The sequence below is a fragment of the Gorilla gorilla genome, chromosome 17 (genome assembly GCF_029281585.2).
Source record: "Gorilla gorilla gorilla isolate KB3781 chromosome 17, NHGRI_mGorGor1-v2.1_pri, whole genome shotgun sequence".
In the NCBI taxonomy this organism is placed as follows: Eukaryota; Metazoa; Chordata; class Mammalia; order Primates; family Hominidae; genus Gorilla; species Gorilla gorilla.
This window is the reverse complement of record NC_073241.2, coordinates 53,368,724-53,393,446: the sequence shown is the minus strand read 5'-3', so window position 1 is coordinate 53,393,446 and position 24,723 is coordinate 53,368,724. Positions and strand designations below refer to the sequence as shown.

Genomic DNA, 24,723 nt, shown 5'->3' with positions numbered 1-24,723 from the left:
GATGATAACCAGTTACCTGGCATGCATAATGGTAAGTAGGCATTTAGCATTCAGTTAATCATCTCTGGATAGATACAGCATAGAGAGGTGCTACCGTATTCATTCGGTGTGAATCTCAAATGCAGAATCAAGTGGAACTACCTGGTTAGAAAATTTGTTACTAGATCTGTTAGAGTGGGAATAGCTTAAAAGTATACACATAGGAGTTGGAAAATGCTATTGCTTTATAAGTCTGAAAAGATAGGCCTTTTGTGTTTGGTTGGTTGGTTGTAGTCCTCCTAAATTACAAAAAAAGGCAATACAAAATTGTATGCTTGCATGAAGTTTATTGATACATTACACTGGTGGCAGACTCCTCCCTGAAATGTTGACCCAGACAGCGTCATTTCTGGATCTGTTAGGAATAATGCAAACAAACACTGAATTGTTTAAAGTTAAACATGAAACCGAACATGTGAAATGAGTAGAAGATCAGAAATGCAAGGTCTACCCTCCTGCTCTGTTACTAAGCTTAACTAGTTACCTATGGGCTTTTGCACTGAAATATCCCAGCAATTTCATGCTGAAAACAGCCATTTTGGCAATTCCACTAGAAGTCCATAAAGAGTTTGAAGAAGTACACGTAGCCCTAAGATAATTTTGTCTTTCCTTAAATATAGTAACTGGTCCTTGAGCCTGCTTATGAATGAAATCTAGCTTTTGTCAATCTCTCAGATGTTCAACTTAAAATTCCCACTAATTATTTTAAGTAACTAATTGGTGTATAACACTTCTGTACTTTCAACTCATCTCCCTGCTTCCTCTGTTGACCTCCCCCTTACTGCTAATCTGTTTTCCACATAGCCTGAGTGATCTAATAGAAACAGCAATCAGTCATTCTTCTGCTTAAAACACTTGTGCTGGCTTCCCATTGAACTTTTCAATCAAAATCTTTCTTTCTTCATTTTATATAATCTCCCCATTTTCCCCCAGCCAGTCTCACTGTGGCCTACTTTGCTGTCTCTGGAACCCCCGTGTTCTTTTCTGCCCTAGGACACAGCCTGGGCGCACCCTGCAAAGCTGGCTTCTTCTCATACTCAGGTGTCAGTTTACATCTGAGCCTGAACACCCTACCTGATAGTGACAATTAAAGGTAGGCCTGTGTCAGTACCTTGTTTTCTCCATAATACTTTACATGTTGTAATACACTTTTTTGTCTGTCTCCCCAACTAAGATGTAGGTCCCATGTTTTTGCTCACTCTACTGTCCACACATAGGAGAGGAGGGCTAGCATAAGGTTTGGCATTAAGTATGAATGAAAAATTAAAAAATGATTTGTGAGTGATCAAACTGTCTCATCCACAGTTAATCTCAGCTGCTGTTTAGCTCTTTACTTGCCTCTCACCTCTCCATCTACTGCCTCTTACCACGTGGATTAAGTGCTCCGTTACATAATCGAGACTTTCTCTCTTACCTTGCTCTTCAGTTGTTCCCAGCTCCTCCCTACTCCCTAAACATGCACATGCCAACTAAATTGTCCTGTTTTAAAAATCCATCCCCTTTTCGCATCTACCAGTGTGTTAGACAATGGACTAGGTATTCAAAGGCGACTGAGTTCATTAGTTTCATGTATCGGGCGTCAAATCCTTGGCATGAGTCATTGTGGTACAGTGCACCTGCTGTGCATTTATTAGTAACTGGTGGTTAGGAAGTTGGAGACAGTAACCCCAGGAAGTTAGAGTATACCCCAACTTATTATCTCAAATTGTTTTTAAATATCTAAATCTCCAGGTCAAGAAATCAAAATGCTTAAAACGCGCGTGTGTTAAGGCCTAAATATTATGGTAGGAAAGTGTACCTACCAGTTTTCAGTTTCTGCTTTGCGAAGTTTGTGAGCAGTAGTCACGGTTACCTCCCCAGCAATACCGTAACTTCCAAAGGGAGCACATTTGTCACCAGATCCTGAACTTTTTTTAGCTACATCTTCTACTGGGAAAGCAACAGAAAGGAAAACAGGGCTTTTTGGCCTGGGGACATCTTGTCCACTTGGAGGATTAGCATTCTGGGGACTTAGGGTATGTTTCTGGTATTTCTCATCTGCAGGAACAGCAATGGGCACTTGCATTGCAACATATCTCAAGACATCTGACTGTGAAACAACAGCATGTCCAGGAAGAGGTTTCCATCCCTGTGCTTCCTGAACATTTGAGCCTACTAAGATAAAAGGTGGGGCACTGGTCTTCTTGGTGTCGCCCATCACATAAGTTGGAAAAGTGACTTTTGGTGGATGCTGCTGAAACTGTGGATCCTTAGGATTAGGTAAATAGAGGGTTGCTTGGGGAAAAGGCCCAGGTGCAGGTGGCGGTGATGGGTGACCTTGTTGATTCTTATCAGTTAGACAATAAAGGGTCCACATGTTAGAATATGGTGGTGGTTGTCCTCGTTCACTTGTTGCCATTGCTATAAAAAAAAATTTTGCAGGAATTAAAGTTTTGGTCTCTGTATCAGGCACTATGCATAGTAATGTCTTTGTAAGTCTCTTTTACATATAAAACAGCTGTAGTGATATGTACCATAGAGCATGCTATAGAGAGGGCTGCATAATCGTGTTTGACAGGTGAAAGAGATTCTCTACAGTTGAAAAACGAGAACAGTGTTGTGGTGGCAAGTGGCAGGGACACTACAGTTGTGGCTGAAGAAGCAATCTTATTCTAAGTTGCAGTTTCCAGCTACTTCAACTTTAGACGTGGCTTCTATAGGCTCCTCGCAGACGAAACTGGTCAACACAACCTTTAGCTTTACCCAAAAGTCAATTGAAGAGTGTGTTAAGCCATTAAAGGAAGCGTTAGTGCATGTGCATAGTGTTTGTTTCCTAAAGAAGTTAGCACTAGGTATCATCTTCACATAATCAAAATCTCTCTGGCCCTTCACAGGCACCATTATCTCCCATTAATCTGTTACCACACATAAAACGTCACATAATCTAGGATTGAGAACCCCAGAGAGCACCTTTTAGGCAAGACTTGAAATCATAGATCCGAGGTGGCAGTAAAAGGCTGGCTGGTCCCACAGGGATTCTTTGGGTTGAGAAAAAGAGGTTTAGGAGTGCCATCTATAATGCAAGTGTGACCTGCCTCTTGAAGACAGTACTGTCTTGGGAGAACCAAGTCCCAGAAGATGGGCCCTCGGACAAAAGGTTCCCAATAGAGGAGTTTCACTTTGCCCAAATGTGCCGAGTTTACCTTTTGAACACTGGGCCATCTATCCCCGGTGCAGCCTTTTTTCTTCCCCTGAAAAGAAAATAACACTACGAGCCGGGCGCAGTGGCTCACGCCTGTAATCCCAGCACTTTGGGAGGCCGAGGAGGGTGGATCACCTGAGGTTGGGAGTTCGAGACCAGCCTGACCAACATAGAGAAACCCCATCTCTACTAAAAATACAAAATTAGCCGGGTATGGTGGCGCATGCCTGTAATCCCAGCTACTCGGAAGGCTGAGGCAGGAGAATCACTTGAACCCGGGAGGCGGAGGTTGTGGTGAGGCAAGATCACGCCACTGCACTCCAGCCTGGGCAACAAGAGCAAAACTCCGTCTCAAAAAAAAAAATAACACTACGCACATGATTAAGTGGCCATTTTTCCAACAGCTTCAGATACTTTCAAGTAATCTTTTTTTTTAAGCTTGTTGAAAAATATGTACAAACCAGGTCTTCAGCTGTCTCACAGGGAGAGAGGTTTTGATAATCTGAATTTGTGGTTAATATCCTCTTAGTGTTGTGGACAACTCTGTTTTCCTTTAGAAAGAGTTAAGCATTTGAAAACAGTGACTTGGTCTGGATATGCTGCTTAAGCCACAAATATAGTGCCAGTCCCACACGCTCCACTCCCAGCACTGCCCTCTGCCTTTCCAGCTGTGCAGAATCCCTGTCACACTGCCAGACAAAATGTGATCTTTTCTAAACACCTGCTTTGCTAACACTTTTTGAATCACTCTGGCTCAGTTAAGAGTCAGGATTGAGAGAGTTTTTGCAAAAGGAATGGGGGGTTGGCTCATGCACGTCCCTTCTGTCCCTAAAAAGAGAAGGGCCCCTGCAATTATCCATAAGGCAGGAAGGTGAGCAGACCAAATGCCATAATTAGATGGAGATGAAGGTCACATCATGTCTATGTCATAGGAAAACATGGTGATAGTTCAACAGCCAAGAAAGCAGCTTGATTTTGGCACCTGCCAGGGAGAGGGAGCTGATCAAAGGAAGCCAATTACGTGAACTGCATCTATTGCTGTTCAAGTGCCGCAAGTGCCGGGCTGTCCTTTCTGCTGCTGATACCTCCCGGCTCCCCTGACCTTTCCCCTCTCCATCTAGCTATGAAACTGCTCCTTCAGCTGCAGGAAGCTCCCAGGCAGAACACAAACGCATGGCCCAGCACCCCAAACCTGGTTACAGAGCTCACCTGACTCAGTGTTAAAGCAGTCAAACACACCACCATTTTTTCACTTTTTAAAATGCCATAGCCTATGTAAATGCATTGCTGTAGTTTAATTTTTAGATTCACAAGAGGAAAATTTCAAACCAACACCCTCTAATTACAGTTTTGCAATCAGCATATTCAGATCACATGAATATATTCTGTACCTGACAACAGGCTATACTGTTGTTGACTACATAATATGTCCAAAAGTATAACGCAAAAGTGCTGGATGACCAAACTCTGAGGCCAGGCTTTGGGGACATCACTTTAAAAATCACTCCTCTCATAGTAGTAGAATCTCAAATACAACAAAGCCTTTAAATGGCTTTGGCATTTAAAAAAAGTCTATTGAAAATAAAGACTGACCAATCTGCAGGGAGCCGACAGAGATAGCTACCTGAAATACAGATGTCACCTGAAATGCAATTTGTAATGGAAATACCTGATTTTCTTACCTGGCTTCATCAAACCTTATTCAGCTGTTGCTTCCCCTTCTGGTTCAATTTCTGGTGCAGTAAGGCCTTCTGGAGCAGGAGGGAAGGGGCCACTAGATGACTTTACAGATGTACCTGAGTGCACTGCTTCTGCAGCTTCCCCAGAGAGCACAGGTTTGCCTTCCATCTCCTGGGGTACAGAGTTTTCCCCAGACTCCTCCTGCCCAGTATTGTCAGAGACTATTGAAGTGATCTCCACTTCAAGGTACAGAGATTTTTCAGAGCCTATTTTGATAGCGCCTTCTGCATCCAGGAGTTGTGCAGGTACCTCAGGCTGACCTTTCAAAGATGTGTCAGAGAGCAGAGCTGTTGCTTCTGCCTCCATATATACTGAGGAATATTTTGCATTCTCCTCCAACTGTGCAAGTTTTACAGACTCTACAGATTTTTTAGACATGCCAGAGGTGGTCTTTTCTACTACAGATTTGGGACTAACTCGTGGTGACTGCTCATTTTCTTTAAGACAAGCAACTTGATCAGTAAAAGGGATAACTATTTGTTCTGGCAGTTGCTCGATATAAACAACTCCTTCAGTCACAGGCACATCGTTATAGACAGATGATATATGAACAGTTGACATAACCTCAATATCAGCCTGCAAAGTGACCTCAGGAGCTTGATCATAAGCAGGAGGTTCTTGTTCATCCTGCAAGGGGGCTGAGGAAGCCGTTGATGGTTCAGCCTCATTTTCTTTAGGTTGAGAACCCAAATCTACATGGACAGATGTTTGGTTCACAACCTGCACTTCTAGCACCTTTCCAGAACACACAAGAGGAGCAGCCACCATGACATCTTCAGCAGCCTCTGAGCTTGGCACCTCCTTGATAACAACAGGCATACTGGTGGCCACATCCACCATTAAAACATCAGATTGATCAGAATGAATAGATGAAACTTTACCTAACATCTGAGCAGCAAGCTGAGCTGGGTCAGCTGGGACGTAGGCAAACTCTGGTGAGACAGCTGTTGGAGGTGGTGATGAGGGTGGGGTAGTAGTAGTCTTAGGGGTGGCTGGTTTGGAAGAAAGATCACCAACTGCTTCCATTTGCTCAGTGCCTGGCACAGCATAAACTGATGGAAACTGGGTGGTTTTGTCACTATATTCTGTTCTGGTTACATTGTCCTCGTCTGTGTCTGTAGATTTTTCCATCTGGGTAGGTACTTTAGATTCTACAGATGTTTTTCCTGGTTCTTTTAAACATTCTAATTTCTTCTGTGGTGTCGTTCCTTCTGACCATTTCTCTACTAAAACACAACAACCAGATGGGTTAATTAACATCTAAAAAGATTTTTAGAGAAAAAAAGATTTTTAAAGAAGGCAATAATAGGGATGTAGTGGCTCATGCCTGTAATCCCAGCACTTTGGAAGGCTGAGGCAGGAGGATCGCTTGAGCCCAGGAGTTCAAGACCAGCCTGGCCAACAGTGAGACCCCATCTCTACCCACCACCACCAAAAAAAAAAGCAATAATGGGTTAAGCATTCAGATGTCAGTATAGACACAAATATAAAAGAGTTTTCAGCTTTGTTTTCCAACATCTGTAGTGTGGGTAATAAAACATTCCTGTCCTTATCTACTCCAAGACCCTCAATTCATTTCCTTAGAAATAAGTGACACTTAATAGCACAGTAGCAAGACTAATAATCAGATATCATCCTAAGGTGGTCAGCATCAGGGAAAGATCATAACTTTGTGCCTAGAAATAAGGAAGCTGAAAACCTCCATGGAGAAAGCTCCTGATCAAACTTCCACACAAAACTGGGGGAAAAGGTTGGGTGGGGGGGAGACCAACTTGGGCAATAAATTATTTCATCTTTGTTGGTGTAGTAATTTAGTAATGACATAGATGCTGCATATTAATAATGGCATTCCTCCATTTAAGAAAATTGGTATATAAAGTTTAACTTAATGAATTGATAAGCTAGAGGACTATAGGATTTTTTTTTACTTTAAGAAAGTCACATATTCTAACCTAAAAATGGTAGCACCTGCTAGTAATGTGTGATCATGCAGCCAAAGTCAGACTGACCCAGCCAAGAGGAAAAGAAAGATATCTCTGGATCTGAAAGTGTAGACTTAAGTGAATCCTCAGGCATGAGGAAAATTCTCATGGGTTGGAAGGTCACAACAGCTGATGACATATACAAAATCCTAGAGCTGGAAAACTGCTGTAATATTTTATGTGCATCACCCACATACCTAACTACCTTAGTCGTTAACTCATCAAAAGTTTTCACATCTGTTTGCTGAGAATTTTCCTTTGGGAAGCATTTCTCTAATGAAATTTATAAGAAAAGCAGAATTTGCTTCATAAGAATATATTTGGCTCAAGTCAAAACTTTGGAGACATGTTTTCAATAGGTTCAGCTGCATTCTGAAAAGTAGTGTCCTGCAGTGTCTCCTTTGACATTGGCTGCTGATGTTTTATAAATTCAATTAAGATTTCTAATTTGGGACATGGACATTATACCAAATGCTCACATGCAGAGAAAGATTCAAAAAGAGAGAAAGCCACATCTATCGTTACCTCCCTCTGCTTAGAACAATAACCTCATTTTCCTAACCATTCACCTCTTCAGGACTTTCCCATCCACTTTTTAGGAAAGCCCTTTTATCCACCAGCACATTTGACTGAGTGCTTGTGCTACATACTACATGTAAGAATGGTCTAGGCACTGTTGAGGATAGAAAGACTATTAAGACGAGACCTCAATATAGCTTACATTTAATAGGGGAAATAAGATAGACAAATATAGGTTAAAAAGTACAAATACCTAATTGGAACTAATAAAGATCTTGGAGTTCTGAGGAGGGGAAAAAAATTTTTTTTTGAGATGGAGTCTTGCTCTGTTGCCCAGGCTAGAGTGCAGTGGTGCCATCTCGGCTCACTGCAACCTCTACCTCCCGGGTTCAAACAATCCTCCTGCCTCAGCCTCCTGAGTAGCTAGGACTATGGGCGCCCGCCACCATGCCCGGCTAATTTTTGTATTTTTAGTAGAGGCAGGGTTTCACCACGTTGGCCAAGCTAGTCTTGAACTCCTGACCTTGTGATCCACCTGCCTCGGCCTTCCAAAGTGCTGGGATTACAGGGGTTGAGCCACCGCACCCAGCCGAAAAATCTTATTTAAGCCTAACCTTGGGAGAGTTACTCTTATGCTTAGGATATAGAAAGCTACAAAATACATTGTTTCCATCATAACAACAGGAAAAAGCCAGATAGATAAGCCACAAAAACATAACTTTTCTTGAGTCCAGCAGAGAGCTGAAGTCAAAAGGTAACCAAGTAATCAAGTAATCTGATTTCAAAAGAGGAACCAGCCCCTCCAAGGAGAAAAGGGACATAAGAACAGTCTCAGCTGTAGCAGGGCCCAGAAAGAATAGGCTGCCATCACACCAGCTGGTAAGAATGTACCAGCTATAATCTTAATGTACTGGTAAAGGCCAAAGGTGCACTAGATGTCAGTCTGGAATTACCTGGGACTCCAGACCCAAGGAGAATTCACACTCATTAGCAAACACTTTTCCACGTGCCTCACATGAAAGATGGGGGCAGGGTTGAAGGCCAGAGAGAGCGCTCCTATTATCAAGGCAGAGACAGGAGACACTGGCTCAAGACTGACCACAGAGAGAAGGCAGAGTTTGGCTACCACATGACGGAGGGCAGGAACACCGAGAAAGCCCCGTGTCCAAAGCCCAGGTGCACAAGTCCAGCCTAGGCCTAAGGCAGGCCCAGAACAACAGGGAACCTCCTGTACTGCTAACCAGCCCAAGGCTAAGAAACAAGAGACAGCAGGCTGCCACCAGGAGAGGAGGGCAAGAGTTTGGAGAGAGATGCCCTTTGTGGGGCATGCTGGCAGAGAAGGCTGAAAGCTGAGGGGGAAGCACAGATGCTGAGAAATACCCTCTGGCACCCCAGCCCCACCCTCAGGCAAAAGGTCTTGGCAGCCTTCTCCTAGAAGGTTTTGAGGCCTGTAGTACAGTGAAGGTAATGAAAGCAACAATAAAACCCAAGTCCAACTCCTAACCAGACTGACCTCCCCATACCCACACCAATTGAAGGCCTCCCTATTTTCCCCCATTAGGTCTTAAATTCTCCAACCACTGATTTACTTACCATGAGCGTTTATCAAGAACGCAGCCAATCTAGGGATTGGATTACTGCAATCCCTAGACTGCCTGCACGGGACCTGACAGGTTGCTTGTGGTATGATTTAGGCAACTCTGGAAAGGACCACTTGCTCTTTTAATTAAAAGTGTCTCCCTCACAGGTTCATGGTACCTGAAATTACGTCTAGAAGATTAAAATGTAATTAATTTTTTAAATGTTAAAAAAGCTCAATATTTTTGTCTCTAGAAGTCCCCTGCTAAACAAAAACATCCCTTATAACCACCATTCTGGAAAGGTAAAGCATTTATAATTATGAATCCTTAACAATTTACCAGGGAATGTATGATATTGTTTTCTTCCCTGCAACTTTCTCATAGTAAAAAAGTTAATGAGAAAACCTAGGTTGTTCCAGTCCTGGTTCTGAGATTTAATAGCTGCATGACCAAGTCAACTGTTCCAAGCTTCAGGCCTCCTCACTTGCAAAATGGGGATTATAACTCTGACTTCATGGAGTTTCTGTGGACATTAAGTGAAATAATGCATCTGAAAGCACTGAATAAACTCTAAATCACATATAAATGGGGAAGGAATGAATCAGTACCCATTTAAAAAGCGATACAGAAAAGTTTTGAAAATGTGATATCAAATTAAAAATATACATCTCAAATATCTTTAATTCAGCTTTGATTAAAATTAAATTGGCTATTTCCTAAACTGGGTGGTAAAATACAGGATGTTTTTTCTTTATATGTGTGTGTTATATACTTATGGACTTTTTCATAATTAAAAACTGAGACCAGATGCCTTAAACTTTTATAGTGTTTTTGCAAATGCAAACACTAGGTCAGGCACGATGGCTCATGCGTATAATCCCAGCACTTTGGGAGGCTGAGGCAGGCAGATCACTTGAGGCCAGGAGTTCGAGACCAGCCCAGCCAACATAGTGAAATTGTGTCTCTACTAAAAATACAAAAATAAGCCAGGCACAGTGGCACGTGCCTGTAATCCCAGGTACTCAGGAAGCTGAGGCAGGAGAATTGCTTGAGCCCGGGAGGCAGAGGTTGCAGTGAGCTGAGATTGTGCCACTGCACTCCAGCTTGGGCAACAAAGCTAGACTCTGTCTTTAAAAAAAAAAAAAAAAAAAAAATGCAAACACTAGATCAACCATTTGGCTTTGTTTGGAATACATGAAAGAATGCTGGCAAATATATACTTACTAGTTACTATACACATATAATGTAAATCTGTATTGAGTTCATGTCATTATCTGTTTATTAAGGGTAAAAAGCTTTTCTCTAATGTTTTAAGGTTGGCTTTAAATACTTATAACAGTCGCTGACTTGTAACCTTGAGATTATGTCGGTTGTATAAGACAGAATTTCTTCAAGTTGCAAACTAGGTTTGCTAAAGGTTGATCTTTCAACCTTATGAAGATTAACCCACTATGACTTTGGTGATCTGGTTCTACTTAAGCTGACAAAACTATACACACTGAGAATTAGGAACATAACTAAAGGCATTCCTTCTTGTAAAAAAGTTCCTTTTTAAGTATAATAAAATGACTCAAATTGGCTAACTTTAAAATTCATTGCAGAATTCTGATTTTCCATGAAACCAGTAAGATAGAGATAAATTCCAAGCATATGGTATTTTTTTAAATAGGCACAATTCATATAGAGATTCAGGGTACTGAAGTACATAACTGCCCAAGAAGCATAAGGAAAAGGACATATTCTGGCATGGAATGGGAAATCTGAAAGGTATCAAAGACCAGAAGTGTATAAGCAGCAGGGCCTAACAAGAGATATGAGAGGCTGTATAAGAATTGGAGGTGGGCCATCCTGGCTAACACGGTGAAACCCTGTCTCTACTAAAAATACAAAAAATTAGCCGGGCGTGGTGGCGGGCGCCTGTAGTCCCAGCTATTCGGGAGGCTGAGGCAGGAGAATGGCGTGAACCCGGGAGGCGGAGCTTGCAGTGAGCTGAGATCTCACTACTGCACTCCAGCCTGGGGCCAGAGTGAGACTCCGTCTCAAAAAAAAAAAAAAAACAAAACAAAACAAAAAAAACTGGAGGTGGGAGGTGGGAAGCTCAAAGAGAGTGCTTAAGGTCAGGAATATGTATGGTACGTAGTCTTTTAAGAATTTAAAACAGAAGATTCCAACTAGTCTGTATTGAACTGATTGGAATGAGAATACCAGAGACTATAAAGTAGGTGGTTTATTTTCTCCCCTCTTCCTCCTTGCCCTTCGTTCCATTCTTTCTTCATTCAACAAACATTAGTTGCACCATCTATCAAAGAGGAATAAGACTTCCTAAAGATCTCATTCTGATTAAGGATACAGGCAGATGATTGATTATATGACAATGTAGTCAGCACAGTGACTGAAATATGTATGGGGTACAGTGGCTTTTAGGTAATTTTGGTTAAGCTTTAGAAATAAGGAACACGTGTGAAAGTGGCTAGTAATTTGGACTGTAGGAGGTGGAAAGCAAAAGAGGGCATGGCCAGTTTGAGGGAGAACAGCCATTCAGCCTATCCTAGGTAATCTCTCCCACGCCATGCCCCTTTGCCTTCATTCTCCTCTTGGTTCTCCAGCACTGCCATCAAACTTCTCTGGGCCACAGTGAGCAACACCAAATGCAGTTTGGCATCTCTTTGGCTTTGTCCTTCCCTCTTCTCTTCCGGGTCTATTTCTGTCTCCCTCACCCCATTGAGAAGTGACAGCGTGCTGCAGTCCTCAGAGCCCTTGCTCGCTCTTGGCGCCTCCTCTGCCTGGGCTCCCACTTTGGCGGCACTTGAGCCCTTCAGCCCACCGCTGCACTGTGGGAGCCCCTTTCTGGGCTGGCCAAGGCCAGAGCCGGCTCCCTCAGCTTGCAGGCAGGTGTGGAGGGAGAGGCACCAGCGGGAACCGGGGCTGTGCGCCGCGCTTGCAGGCCAGCTGGAGTTCCGGGTGGGCATGGGCTTGGCGGGCCCCGCATTCCGAGCAGCGGGCCGGCCCTGCCGCCCCGGGCAATGAGGTGCTCAGCACCCGGGCCAGCAGCTGCATAGGGTGTACTGGGTCCCCCAGCAGTGCCAGCCCACCGGCGCTGTGCTTGATTTCTTGCCAGGCCTTAGCTGCCTTCCCACGGGGCAGGGCTCGGGACCTGCAGACCGCCATGCCCGAGCCTCCCACCCACTCCGTGGACTCCTGTGCGGCCCGAGCCTCCCCGATGAGCGCCGCCCCCTGCTCCACAGCATCCATTCCCATCGACCACCCAAGGGCTGAGGAATGCGGGCGCACAGCACCGGGACTGGCAGGCAGCTCCACCTGCAGCCCCAGTGCAGGATCCACTGGGTGAAGCCAGCTGGGCTCCTAAGTCTGGTGGGGACGTGGAGAACCTTTATGTCTAGCTCCGGGATTGTAAATACACCAATCGGCACTCTGTATCTAGCTCAAGGTTTGTAAACACACCAATCAGCACCCTGTCTAGCTCAGGGTCTGTGAATGCACCAATCAACACTCTGTATCTAGATACTCTGGTGGGGCCCTGGAGAACCTTTATGTCTAGCTCGGGGATTGTAAATACACCAATCAGCACTCTGTATGTAGCTCAAGGTTTGTAAACACACCAATCAGCACCCTGTGTCTAGCTCAGGGTTTGTGAATGCACCAATCGACACTCTAGCTACTCTGGTGGGGCCATGGATAACCTTTGTGTCCACACTCTGTATCTAACTAATCTGGTGGGGACATGGAGAACCTTTATGTCTAGCTCAGGGATTGTAAACGCACCAATCAGCGCCCTGTCAAAACAGACCACTCTGCTCTACCAATCAGCAGGATGTGGGTGGGGCCAGATAAGAGAATAAAAGCAGGCTGTTCGAGCCAGCAGTGGCAACCCGCTCAAGTCCCCTTCCACACTGTGGAAGCTTTGTTTTTGCTCTTTGCAATAAATTTTGCCACTGCTCACTCTTTGGGTCCACACTGCTTTTATGAGCTGTAACACTCACCTCGAAGGTCTGCAGCTTCACTCCTGAAGCCAGCAAGACCACGAGCCCACCAGGAGAACCGAACAACTCCAGACGTGCTGCCTTAAGAGCTGTAACACTCACCATGAAGGTCTGCAGCTTCACTCCTAAAGCCAGCGAGACCACGAACCCACCAGAAGGAAGAAACTCCGAACACATCCGAACGTCAGAAGGAACAAACTCCAGACGCGCCACCTTAAGAGCTGTAACTCACCGCAAGGGTCCGCGGCCTCATTCTTAAAGTCAGTGAGACCAAGAACCCACCAATTCCAGGCACACCATCACTCCCAACACATCCTCCCTCCCCACATTTTTACCAAACCTCATCTCTCCCAACTTCACTTAAGGGCAAAGAATTAAAGCAGGGTGGGTGGAATAGCAGACATTCCCTCCCTTATTCTTTGCTAAGAGAATCTTAGCTAGATTAGTGGCAGCAATGTACCCAGCCCCAGGTGATAAACCACTAATGGCACACTGGTTCTCAAGGGGTAGTAGTATCCCCCTTCCACTGAGAGTATTCGTAGATGTAGAGGGGACATTTTTATTTATTTCAATACCTGGGAGGCATTAGTATTTTAGGAGGCAGGATCAGGGATGCTAGATGTCCTGCAATGCATGGGACAATTCTGATCTCCCTTACCATAAATTGTATCAGCCTCCTTTGGCCTGTGGGACAGAAGCGGAAATCTGCTGGAAAACTTGCAAAAGTGTTCCTTTCTTAATCAAAGGAACAAATGTCACTACTGCCACCACTTTCTCCTCCTTCCTGATGTAAACACAGGCATAACACCTGGAGCAGTAGCATGAGGGGACATGTAAAACATCCTAAGAATGACACAGCAGAGTGCCTAGATATGTGATACTTATTATTAAATTATATTAGGAGCAGAATGAACACCTTTTCAGATATGTTGTTTTCTTAAAGTCACTCTTAATTGATTTGCTGTTACTTGCAGCTGAAAGCTTTCCTAACTGATATGAGGCATAAATTAGAAGTCGTAAAGAAACATGACAGGGGGATTGTGTTAAATGCTGCTCTTTAGATACCATATCTGTTTTTTATTCTATGACATCCATAATACCCATTTTCTCTCTGGGTACTTGTTGAATTCATTATCTTAAGATTTACAGCTACTAGATAATGTATCTGTACTTTTTTAAACCTTCTGCCCATAAACATCTGGGCTGTGTCCCATATACCCTCTCCTCTATAGAATAAAGCTGATTAAAAAGCGGATTATTTTCGATTTCCTACATCATAGTCATGTCATCTGTGAATAGTTTTATTTCTTAATATGCCTTTCCTTTTTTAAAAAAATTTGTTTGCCTTATGGCACTGATTATAACCTACAGTACAAAGCTAAATAGAAATCGTAACATTGGAGATCTTTGTCCTGGTCCCAATCTTGAGGGGAAGGCATTCAATATTCACCATTGGGTACAATGGGTCAGTTGGATCATCTGTAAGTTTTTGTGTGTATACACCCATTCCTAGATTTAGGAAGTTCCCTTGTATTCCTCGCTTGCCTATAGGCTTTTTTTTTTTTTTTTGAGACATGGTTTTGCACTATCACCTAGGCTGAAGTGCAGTGGTGTGATCACAGCTTCAGCCTCCTGAATATCCACGACTACAGGTGTGTGCCACCATGCCCAGCTAATTTTTAAAAAATTTTCTGTAGAGACAAGGTCTCACTATGTTGCTGAGGCTGGTCTCAAACTCGTGGCCTCAAGTGATCCTCCCACCTCAGCCTCCCAAAGCACTTGGATTGCAGGCATGAACCACCATGCCCCTGCTTATAAACTTCTTTAAAAGCATTTCTTATAGAGTAGGCAATGCATTCTTCTCAGTTTTTGTCTGCCTGAGAATGTCTTTATTTTGCATTCATTTTTTAAAGGATATATTCCCTGGGTATATATTAATTCTAGGCTGGCATTCTAGGTCACTTTATGTCATTCCATTGTCTTTTGGCTTCTATGGTTTCTATTAAGAAATCACCTATTTGTCTTATTATTGTTCCCCTGAAAAGTAAAGTGCCTTTTTACCCCTCCGCCTGCTCTCAAGATTTTGTCTTTTTCAGCAGTTTAGCTGTGATGTACCTGTGTGTCATTTTCTTTGTATTTATCCTGCCATGGGTTCATAAGACTTCTTGAACCTGTAAACTTGTCTTTCAGAGTGGGAAAATTCTCAGCCATTTCAAATACTACTACTTTTCCACTCTTTTCCTGTGACTGCAATGACATAGACTTTTTTTTTTTTTTTTTTAGACAGTCTTGCTCTGTCGCCTAGGCTTTAGTGCAGTGGTGCAATCTTGGGTCACTGAAACCTCTGCCTCCCAGGTTCAAGCGGTTCTCGTGCCTCAGCCTCCTGAGTAGCTGAGACTACAGGTGGACACAGACCTTTTGACAATGTTCCATATACATCTCTTACATTCTTTTCTATTTTTCTCTTTGCCTTAATTTGGTTGTTGTCTGTTGGCTCGTTTTTTAGTTTCCTAATTCTGTCTTCTAATAAAGCCATATAATTTTATAGTTTGCAGTTATGGAATAAATGTTTCTTATTTTGTAGTTTCTAACTCTGTTGAAGTTCTGCATCTTTTCACCTATTTTCCATCTTTTCAAAATATCAATCATGGTTATTTTCTATCCACCTCATGTAGTAATTCCAGTATCAGGATATTCTATGGGTCTGTTTCTAGTGAGTGTGTTGTTTTAGCCCTTATTAGTCACTTCTTCCTGCTTCTTTGAATGTCTAGTAGTTTTTAACTGTATGCTGGAAACTGTAAATGACACATTGTAGAGGCTCTGATTGTTAATTTTCTTCTAAATGGTACTGATTTTGTTCTAATGGCAAATCAATTTGATCCTCTTGAGATTTGATTATAAATTCTGTTAAAGTGGGCATACTTCAGCTTTGTTCTTACTCCTAGCACATTCAGAGTGTATGACCTTTCTGAGGTCTCAACTGAATTGCCAGGGTTTCACAAAAATCTCTTATTTCTGGCTGGGCCCAACCTGCAAAGCCTCTCCCAACACTAAACGGTTCTGATCTCTCGACTTAGCTTTCAGTCCCCCAATAGCTCTTTTCTGCTAAACCTCCTCAAGCTTTACTCCACACATGAGGAGCTTAGGAGTTGGACAAAAACCCAAGGGAAATTTTTGTGCAAACTTTTGGAGGTCCTTCTCTGAAAATGCCTCCTTTCTGGTACTGTCACTCACATCCCAGCCACACTGAAGACTCAAATTCTGCTCCTCTGTCACCTCTCCCTAGATTTCACTCACTGCTTGGGCTATATTTCCCTGCACAAGAATTTGAAAGTGTCCTCAGGAAGAAAGCCTCTGTGAATATGGGCTGAATTTCTAGGAATCCTTTCTCCCAAGAATCTAGGTGCTGGACTTTGTTTTATATAATTTATACAGCTTTTATGTCTGTTTATGATAGGAGGATAAGTCCAATACTGGCTTCTCTATCATAGCTGAAATGAAAATCTCTCCCTCTCTGCTGAATTTCACCTAGCACAGCATCTGGAAATTGTCAGGAATTTAAATATTTGTTAAATGAAATTATGGATTGGACTTCAAGGATATGTAGGATTTAAAAGGTAGAAAAAGGAGTTGAAAGGAACTCCTGGAGGGAGAAGGAACATAAGCCCAAATCAAATGATTTGAAATTTCACATTTCAGGAGATGACAGATTGTCTTAAATATACGGCACATGAGGTCTATGAAATGAGATGATTGCAATGATTACAAAGGTAGGACAGACTGAAATCATAGAAAGCTTTGGATGCCATGCTGTTGTAAAGGGGTCACAATTTACATAATGTGACTTAGATATGCCAGAAAAGTATTACTTTCTCTAACTGATCTCATCTTCCATTAAAATGCTTGTTTCCCAATAGCAGAACTTGATCTTGGTTTAAAAATCTGTCCCTTCTAGTTTAAAAGTCTTTTGGTTAATTAGTGAGTCTTTTGGGCTATTGCTCCTTTATTAAAGGTTCTCCTCCTTCTAAAGAGGGGTAAGCTGAGTCTGGGGTAAGCTCTGTCTCTGATCCACATGTCCTTTTATGCTGCTCTCCATTACCTCTGGTAGAGGCATAACTGGTCTCTGGGTGTTTTTGTTTTCTTTTGTTTGTTTGTTTAGAGATGGGGGTCTCACTATTTTGCCTAGGCTGGTCTTGGACTCCTGGGCTCAAGTGATCCTCCTCCCGCCTCAGCCTCCAAAAGGCTGGAATTACAGGCATGAGCCATCACGCCCTGCCCTCTAGGTGTTGGTCTCTGACATCGCTGCATTCATTGCTTAAAATGTTTCCATTTTGTGGAAAGTGTTACCTGTTTATCTCACTCAAGGATTGGCAGATCTCCTTCCTTTTAGTACTCTGTAGCATCTAAGGCCTAGTGGCCAATTTTTATTTTATTCTCTGCTTGGATGTTATATACTATAGCTCTCTGCTCATGTGAGCTTTCCCCATCCTGATTCCTTGCTCATCATCACTCTCACTGGGATAATCCAAAAATATCAAGACTCACTAATAACCATACACAGCAGTTGGGCACAGTGGCTCATACGTATAATCCCAGCACTTTGGGAGGTTGAGGCAGGCAGATCACCTGAGGTCAGGAGTTCGAGACCAGCCTGGCCAAGATGGCGAAACCCCATCTCTACTAAACATACAAAAATTAGCCAGGCATGCTGGTGGGCGCCTGGAGTCCCAACTACTCGGGAGGCTGAGGCAGGAGAATCGTTTGAACCCGGGAGGCAGAGGTTGCGGTGAGCCAAGATCACGCCACTGCACTCCAGCCTGGGCAACAGAGTGAGACTCCATTGCAAAGGAAAAAAAAAAAACCTTCCAACAAAGTATTTATACAGCTTTCCTCAGTAATCTCATAATTTGAGTCTTTATAACTATGAAATCCAATTCTCCTCATGCCGGTAATCCCAACACTGTGGGAGGCTGTGGCAGGAGGATCACTTGCATCCAGGAGTTCAAGTCTAGCCTGGGCAACACAGCAAGACCCTATCACTATCAAAAATTTATAAAAAATTAGTTGGACATGGTGACTTACAACTGCAGTCCAAGCTACTTGGGAGGCTAAGACAGGAGGATCCCTTGAGCCCAGGCTGCAGTGAGCTATGATGGCGCCGCTGCACTCCAGCCTGGGTGACAGAGCATGTCTCTAAAAAATATATATATATATTTTAAAAAGGAACAATGTGATTAAACATAAAATAATTTGTGGGCACCATTCTTAAGTTTGAATATATGCTAGTCATGATGCAATAATTAATAAACATCATTATTAAAACTATTACTACTTGTGGTACTTACCTTTAATCTGATGAAATTGTTTAACCAGATCTTTTATATCCATAGTAGTATTCCCTGAAGGAATCAATACAGGAAATCAAATACAGATACATGAAATTCCTAACTTAAAATGTTTTCTTTTTCAAAGCAGCAAATATATAAAGGAATAACAAACCTCTATACATAGTAAGTTCTTGAAAATAAGCTGCTGTAAACTGATTGATGTTTGATGGGTTGGTTTTGAGAACGGCTCTGCTAATTCCCTCGAGCAGAGTCTTGAGGCCATAGGGTACGACAAGTCTGGGCTTTGAAGAAATCATTTTGGCAGGATGTCTGTAACTCAAATGAAGAAAAACAAAGTCTTATAAGTAATTAGTTTTACTAAAATAGCTTTTTTTTTTTTTTTTTTTTTTGAGACTCTGTCACCCAGGCTGGAGTGCAGTGGCGTGATCTCAGCTCACTGCAACCTCTGCCTCCCAGGTTCAAGCGATTCTCCAGCCTCAGCCTCCTGAGTAGCTGGGACTACAGGCACATGGCACCACACCCCGCTAATCTTTTGTATTTTTTAGTAGAGCCAGGGTTTCACCGTGTTAGCCAGGATGGTCTCGATCTCCTGACCTCATGATCTGCCCGCCTCGGCCTCCCAAAGTGACTAAAATAGTCCTTATGAGTTAACTATAGTTTCCAAGAATAAACTGTCTCCTATTAAAATTATCAGCTTTAGTTATAATATGTAGGTATTCATTTTAGTAAAATGGGCTAATTCTTGATGGTAGTTTAAAAAAAAAAACACAACCCTACTAACAATAGCCTACTAGGTGCAGATGAGCAATCTAGTACCATTATAGAAATCCATAGGAAAAGCCCTGCCAAGACCCTGAGGACATTAAAAACAAAGAACAAAAAACAAAACCTGCCTCTGTAAAATTCAGTGACTATTTTGTGCAGTTAACATTTCATGTATCTGTTTCTAAACAAGTCCTTCCAAACCACACAGGCACTGGCCCTTCTGTACATACATTCATCAAACAGTTACAAGATAGTTTTTTTCTATAAGAAAATGTTTTTCCTTATTTTTCTAAATATATTCTCAGACATGTTGCTTTTTTTTTTTTTTTTTTTTTTTTTGAGACGGAGTCTCGCTCTGCCACGCAGGCTGGAGTGCAGTGGCGTGATCTCACCTAACTGCAACCTCCCCCTCCTGGGTTCAAGCAATTCTCTGCCTCAGCCTCCCAAGTAGCTGGGATTACAGGTACCGGCCACTACGCCCGGCCAATTTTTGTATTTTTAGTAGAGACAGGGTTTCACCATCTTGGCCAGGCTGGTCTTGAACTCCTGACCTTGTGATCCACCCACAGGCTCCCAAAGTGTTGGGATTACAGGCGTGAGCCACCGTGCCCGACCATTGCTCATGTTTAAGTGTGCATTTTTTAGCTTTAAATTTTGGGTTTTTTTCAGCCTCCTTTGTACCTGCAGGAATAACTTTGTTTTTTAACATTAATCAGTGTGGGTATAATTTATTTGTGGTATTATTATACCACCCACTGTCATTTGTACCTTTCTTTTCTCATATATCCCTTACCCTCTTCCCAAATTTTCCCTTATGTTTCCCCTTCTGCCTTTCTGCCTTTTAAGTGGTATCAGAGATATTGCACAGACCAACCTGTAATTCTCAGAGTTGCAGAGGCTGCCACCTGAAACTGTGTCAGAGTGTATGTATTCTGACTCCTAAAAAATCACCTAAGGCTTCTAAAGAACAAAACTAAATATTTAAGAAAATCCCTAGGAAAACTAAGATAGGAAAAACAAGGTGAAGCTACAGGTAAAGTTAGCACTCCGATGCATGCCATAGCTCCTTCACTTTGATAAAGATGGGCATCAAATCGGTCCCTAAGCTACCAAGCAGCCATCACAAAATAGGAGATAGGTGGTTAAATGATTCAGGTTTCTTGAGGTGAAAAACACATCAGTTGTATGGGAGAACCACAGCTATTCTGGATACTGAAACCCAGGAGAAATTTCTCCCCGAAGTCCTTATAAAGCAAATAGTGTGATATAATGAACCATGTCCTCAACAACATCCCTACAGTAAATAATGAGTTTCACGGGGTTAAGTGGCATAGTTCAGTTACAACAATTATAGAAGGGCACAGCTTCTATTATAAAGTAACTAATATCTCATAGCAAAATGTTCAATACTTAAAAACACATCTCATCTTCCCAAAGGTCAGGACAAAATGAATCTGTACTGGCCAAAGCAAATCCTTTCAGTATATAATTAAGTATAATTGAATCCCTTAATGAAAACTTCCTTTTATGATATCATTCAACAGATTTACTGAATTAAACCATCTTTAAAAAACCAGAAGTGATCCAGCAATCCCACTGCTGGGTATATACCCAAATGGAAATCAGTATACAGAAGAGATATCTGCACTCCCATGTTTGTTCCAGCACTGTTGACAATAGCTAAGATTTGGAAGCAACCTAAGCGTCTATCAACAGATGAATGGATAAAGAAAATGTGGTACATACATACAATGGAGTACTATTCAGCCATTAAAAAAGAATGAGATCCTGTCATTTGCAACAAAGTGGATGGAACTGGAGATTATTATGTTAAATGAAGTGAGGCACAGAAAGGAAAACGTTGCATGGTCTCTTATTTGTGAGAGCTAAAAATTGAAACAATTGAACCCATGGACATAGAGAAGGATGGTTACCAGAAGCTGGGAAAGGTAATGGGGCCTGGGTGGGGGAGGGGGAAAGTGGGGCTGGTTAATGGGTATAAAAAATGAATAAAACCTACGACTTGAAAGCACAACAGGGTGTCTATAGTCAATAATTGTACATTTTAAAATAACAGAAAGAGTGTAACTGGATTGTTTGTAACACAAAGGATAAATGTTTGAGGGGATAGATGCCCCATTCCCCACAATGTGATTAACATTGTATGTCTGAATCAAAACATTTCATGTGCCCCATAAATATATACACCTACTGTGTACTCACAAAAAAAGAATTTTTAAAAAAAATCAGAAGTGGGGATTCCGCAGTCCCACATGCTAAATGCTAAGGGGCATAGGCAGCATGACATGTTTGATACATACATACTATTTGATACATATATATATTTGATACATACTCATATATATCATATGTCTAATTTTCTTTAAGTGCCCAAAGTGAGTAGATAGACCGTTTTGAAAGTGGCTCCCAGAGGCCGGGCGCGGTGGCTCACGCCTGTAATCCCAGCACTTTGGGAGGCCGAGTCGGGCGGATCACGAGGCGAGGTCAGGAGATGGAGACCATCCTGGCTAACACGGTGAAACCCCGTCTCTAAAACAAAAAATCAGCCGGGCGTGGTGGCGGGTGCCTGTAGTCCCAGCTACTCGGGAGGCTGAGGCAGGAGAATGGCGTGAATCCGGGAGGCGGGGCTGACAGCCGAGATCGCGCCACTGCACTCCAGCCTGGGTGACACAGCTAGAGTCCGTCTCAAAAAAATAAAAAATAAGAATAAAAAAGAAAGTGGCTCCCAGAAAACATGATGGCGCCAACAACCTTTCAGGAAGCAGTTAGTAGTTGGTGCTACCAAAGGTGGGGACAGCGGCCATGCACTCCATGATCCCCCGTCCCACTAGTTCTCACCCCGACTTTGGGAACGTGTGGGGCCAGGGACGCTAAACGTCCTACAGTTCAGTTCCCCACAAAGAACTGTCCTAAGCAAGCTGAGAAAAGTCAACGGGTAAAATTGTTACAAACACTATTAGGGTTATTTAAAAGCGACAGCTTAATAATTCTTCCCAGATCTCTCCTATCACCAATACTGGTCCACCACTGGCAGAATTTAAATCCTGCCCCGCCCAACTGTAAACGTCCATGCTCCCACTACCACAAGGGTAACGCCTTAAGCGAGAAATACGATGCCTTTCAGGATGCCAGCGGGGACTTCGGAGCCATAGGTAACCGCACTCCCCGACCTCTCCCTAAAGAACCTCCGGTGTGTGGGCCCCCGCTGTGTCAGTGCTCGTTTTGCGCTAGGTCTGTTTGGGAGAGACGGGAGTGAAATGTAGGAGGCTGGGCGTGCTCACATCGCCTGGACTTGTTCAAGAGAGGCGGGCGACGGACCCACCGAGGCCTCAGATTCGGCAGCTGGCCGTCTGGTCGCCGCACTCCCGGGTGTGGGCCGGGGCCGCCCCACAGACCCCCCACCCCCAAGTCTGAGGACCCTCCGCCTGCCCCGACGACCTCTCCCACTGCGAGAGACTCCCTGAGACATAATTGTCTCCGAGGCCGCAGGGTGCGCCTTTTCTCCAGATTCTCCCCACCTGCTTTCCGGCCGCGCTCTTATGAGCTTCCTCGTTGCCCCCTCGCCGGCGGCTCCTGAGGAGACTTGACGCTTGCGAGCGTTTTTATAGCCCCGCACGCATCAGGGCGTGCATCACGAAGCCCAGCATCACAAAGCTCCGCACCACGCAAGGAGGCGGGGCCGCAGCGGCCGCAGCCAATGGGGAGCCGAAAGCGACAAAGGCCATGATTTGGCCGGCGAGGGAGACTTATTTCCCCTTTTCTGGCTAAATCTGAACGGATTTAGGTGATTTCCCAACAAATAGCCAGGAGTAGCTCAAAGCGACTGCCTCTCCGTCTTTGGTCGTTGAGCTTAAAATTAGAGCTCTTTTGGAAAGAAAGTAAGAGATTTATAGCAGTGCTGTCTTGTCACTGCCTCGCCATTCCACACATTGCTCCTGGCCCCATAAACTATAGCTCTCTTCGGTCACCTTTAGGAATAATAATTTCTGCCACGTTGTAGACACACAGTGAATAATTGTATGCAACAGAGCACTTTTTCTTTTCTGAAACTCGCCTGTGGAATGGGAGTTTAGCATGAATCCAGAAACTTCCTGTTTCTCCACAGTTGAAATCAGACACCAACTATCCCCACAAAGCACACCGTCAGCAACAAGTCAAGGTGTTACTGTATGTAACTTCAGCTCAATTTTACCAAACTAAAGGAATACCGCTTCATTTAAAAACGCCCACTCTTCCGGGCACGGTGGCTCACGCCTGTAATCCCAGCACTTTGGGAGGCCGAGGCGGGTGGATCACGAGGTCAGGAGTTCAAGACCAGCCTGGCCAAGATGGTGAAACCCTGTCTCTACTAAAAATACAAAATATTAGCCGGGCGTGGTGGTGGGTGCCTGTAATCCCAGCTACTCTGGAGGTTGAGGCAGAGAATTGCTTGAACCTGGGAGGCGGAGGTTGCAGTGAGCCCAGATCGCGCCACTGCACTCCAGCCTGGGCTACTGAGCGAGACTCCGTCTCAAAAAAACAAAAAACAAAACAAAAAAACGCCCACTCTCTGCTCTTTCACTCATTTAGGCTCAGGTATTTGGGCTGGGCTCTAAATAACACCATAATCATGATTATCAGAGTACAAGCAGCCTTAATTTTGATCCATCTTCAAATGTTTAAAAAGCAACTACTTTAAACCAAAGAGCATCGCCAGGGCAGATATCTGACCAAAAAAAACCAAAACAAAACAAAAACCAAACCAAAATAAAACAAAACCCTATTTTTTAATTCAGAAAAAAATAGGGCTTCCAGAGCACTTTGCAATAAAAGGCAATGTTAAGGCCTCAGTCAGCATTATCTGGTGCCATTCATTAATCCACTTAATAATTATTACTGAGTGCCAGGAAAGCTCCCTCTTCTCGGGAAGTTTACATACTTAAAAAGGGAGAAATAGCGAGACTCCGTCTCACAAAACAAAACAAAAAAAAAGGGAGAAATGCTTTTAGACTGAGTATGTTGGTGGGTCTGCAGATATTTTTCATCCTTCATCACTTGCCTCCAGCACCACTTTGGTAATGTAAATAAAAGTGAGATGAGGCTGTCATGATTTCTGATAGCTTGGTTTATAACACATTTAGGTGTCAGAGACATAATGAACTGAGCTACTGAAAATCCTAAGTACCTCATCTATGGTGTCTTTTGGAATTGGAGACATTTATGGTTTTTTTAACCTAACCTTGGTGGGTCATCTCAAACATCTATTAGGTGTAAGGTATTATGCAGAAATACCTGTAACTCAAAAAACAAGATTTTACTCTCCATTTCTTCAGTGACTGTTTGGCTGAGTCATTCTGAAATGCAAATTGTTACAATGAAAACATCTAACCAAGAATTTTCAAACCACTGCCCATCTGCTGCTTTGATTTCTTGAACTCTTAATGATTTGATGTGGTTTCACAATCTTGGCTTGTGTTCATCTCCCTTTCAATCACCAGTATGTTATTTTTTGGTCACCAGTGATTTAAAACACAAATGTACCTTCCACTGCCCCTCTCCCACACCCCA

The 24,723-nt window shown here is 43.2% G+C and overlaps 1 protein-coding gene across 10 annotated transcripts; it reads right to left on the bottom strand.

Moving 5' to 3' along the window:
- Positions 1 to 309: 309 nt before the first annotated feature.
- CABYR (calcium binding tyrosine phosphorylation regulated) lies at positions 310 to 22,844 on the bottom strand. Of its 10 annotated transcripts, none has more exons than XM_063699130.1 (6): positions 22,695 to 22,836; positions 18,542 to 18,705; positions 18,388 to 18,441; positions 5,842 to 6,186; positions 1,842 to 2,439; positions 310 to 394 (listed from the first exon to the last, which is right to left on the bottom strand). In XM_063699130.1, coding segments are annotated over exons 2-6 (1,143 nt in total). In that variant the 5' UTR covers positions 18,687 to 18,705; positions 22,695 to 22,836; the 3' UTR covers positions 310 to 393. The 10 variants fall into 10 exon arrangements, with proteins under 10 accessions (XP_063555200.1, XP_018869447.2, XP_018869446.2 ...); XM_019013902.3 differs by having other exon boundaries at positions 18,542 to 18,699; positions 22,695 to 22,834; XM_019013901.4 differs by having other exon boundaries at positions 310 to 2,439; positions 18,542 to 18,699; positions 22,695 to 22,844.
- Between the last annotated feature and the right edge of the window lie 1,879 nt (positions 22,845 to 24,723).

What these genes read in the sequence shown, in the direction of transcription:
- CABYR (XM_019013898.4), bottom strand. Translation starts at nt 18,686, where the DNA reads ATGATTTCTTCAAAGCCCAGACTTGTCGTACCCTATGGCCTCAAGACT. An exon ending in AGAACTTACTATGTATAGAG is followed by an intron (nt 18,442 to 18,541) that starts GTTTGTTATTCC and finishes TGATTCCTTCAG; the next exon opens with GGAATACTACTATGGATATA. An exon ending in ACAATTTCATCAGATTAAAG is followed by an intron (nt 6,187 to 18,387) that starts GTAAGTACCACA and finishes GTTGTGTTTTAG; the next exon opens with TAGAGAAATGGTCAGAAGGA.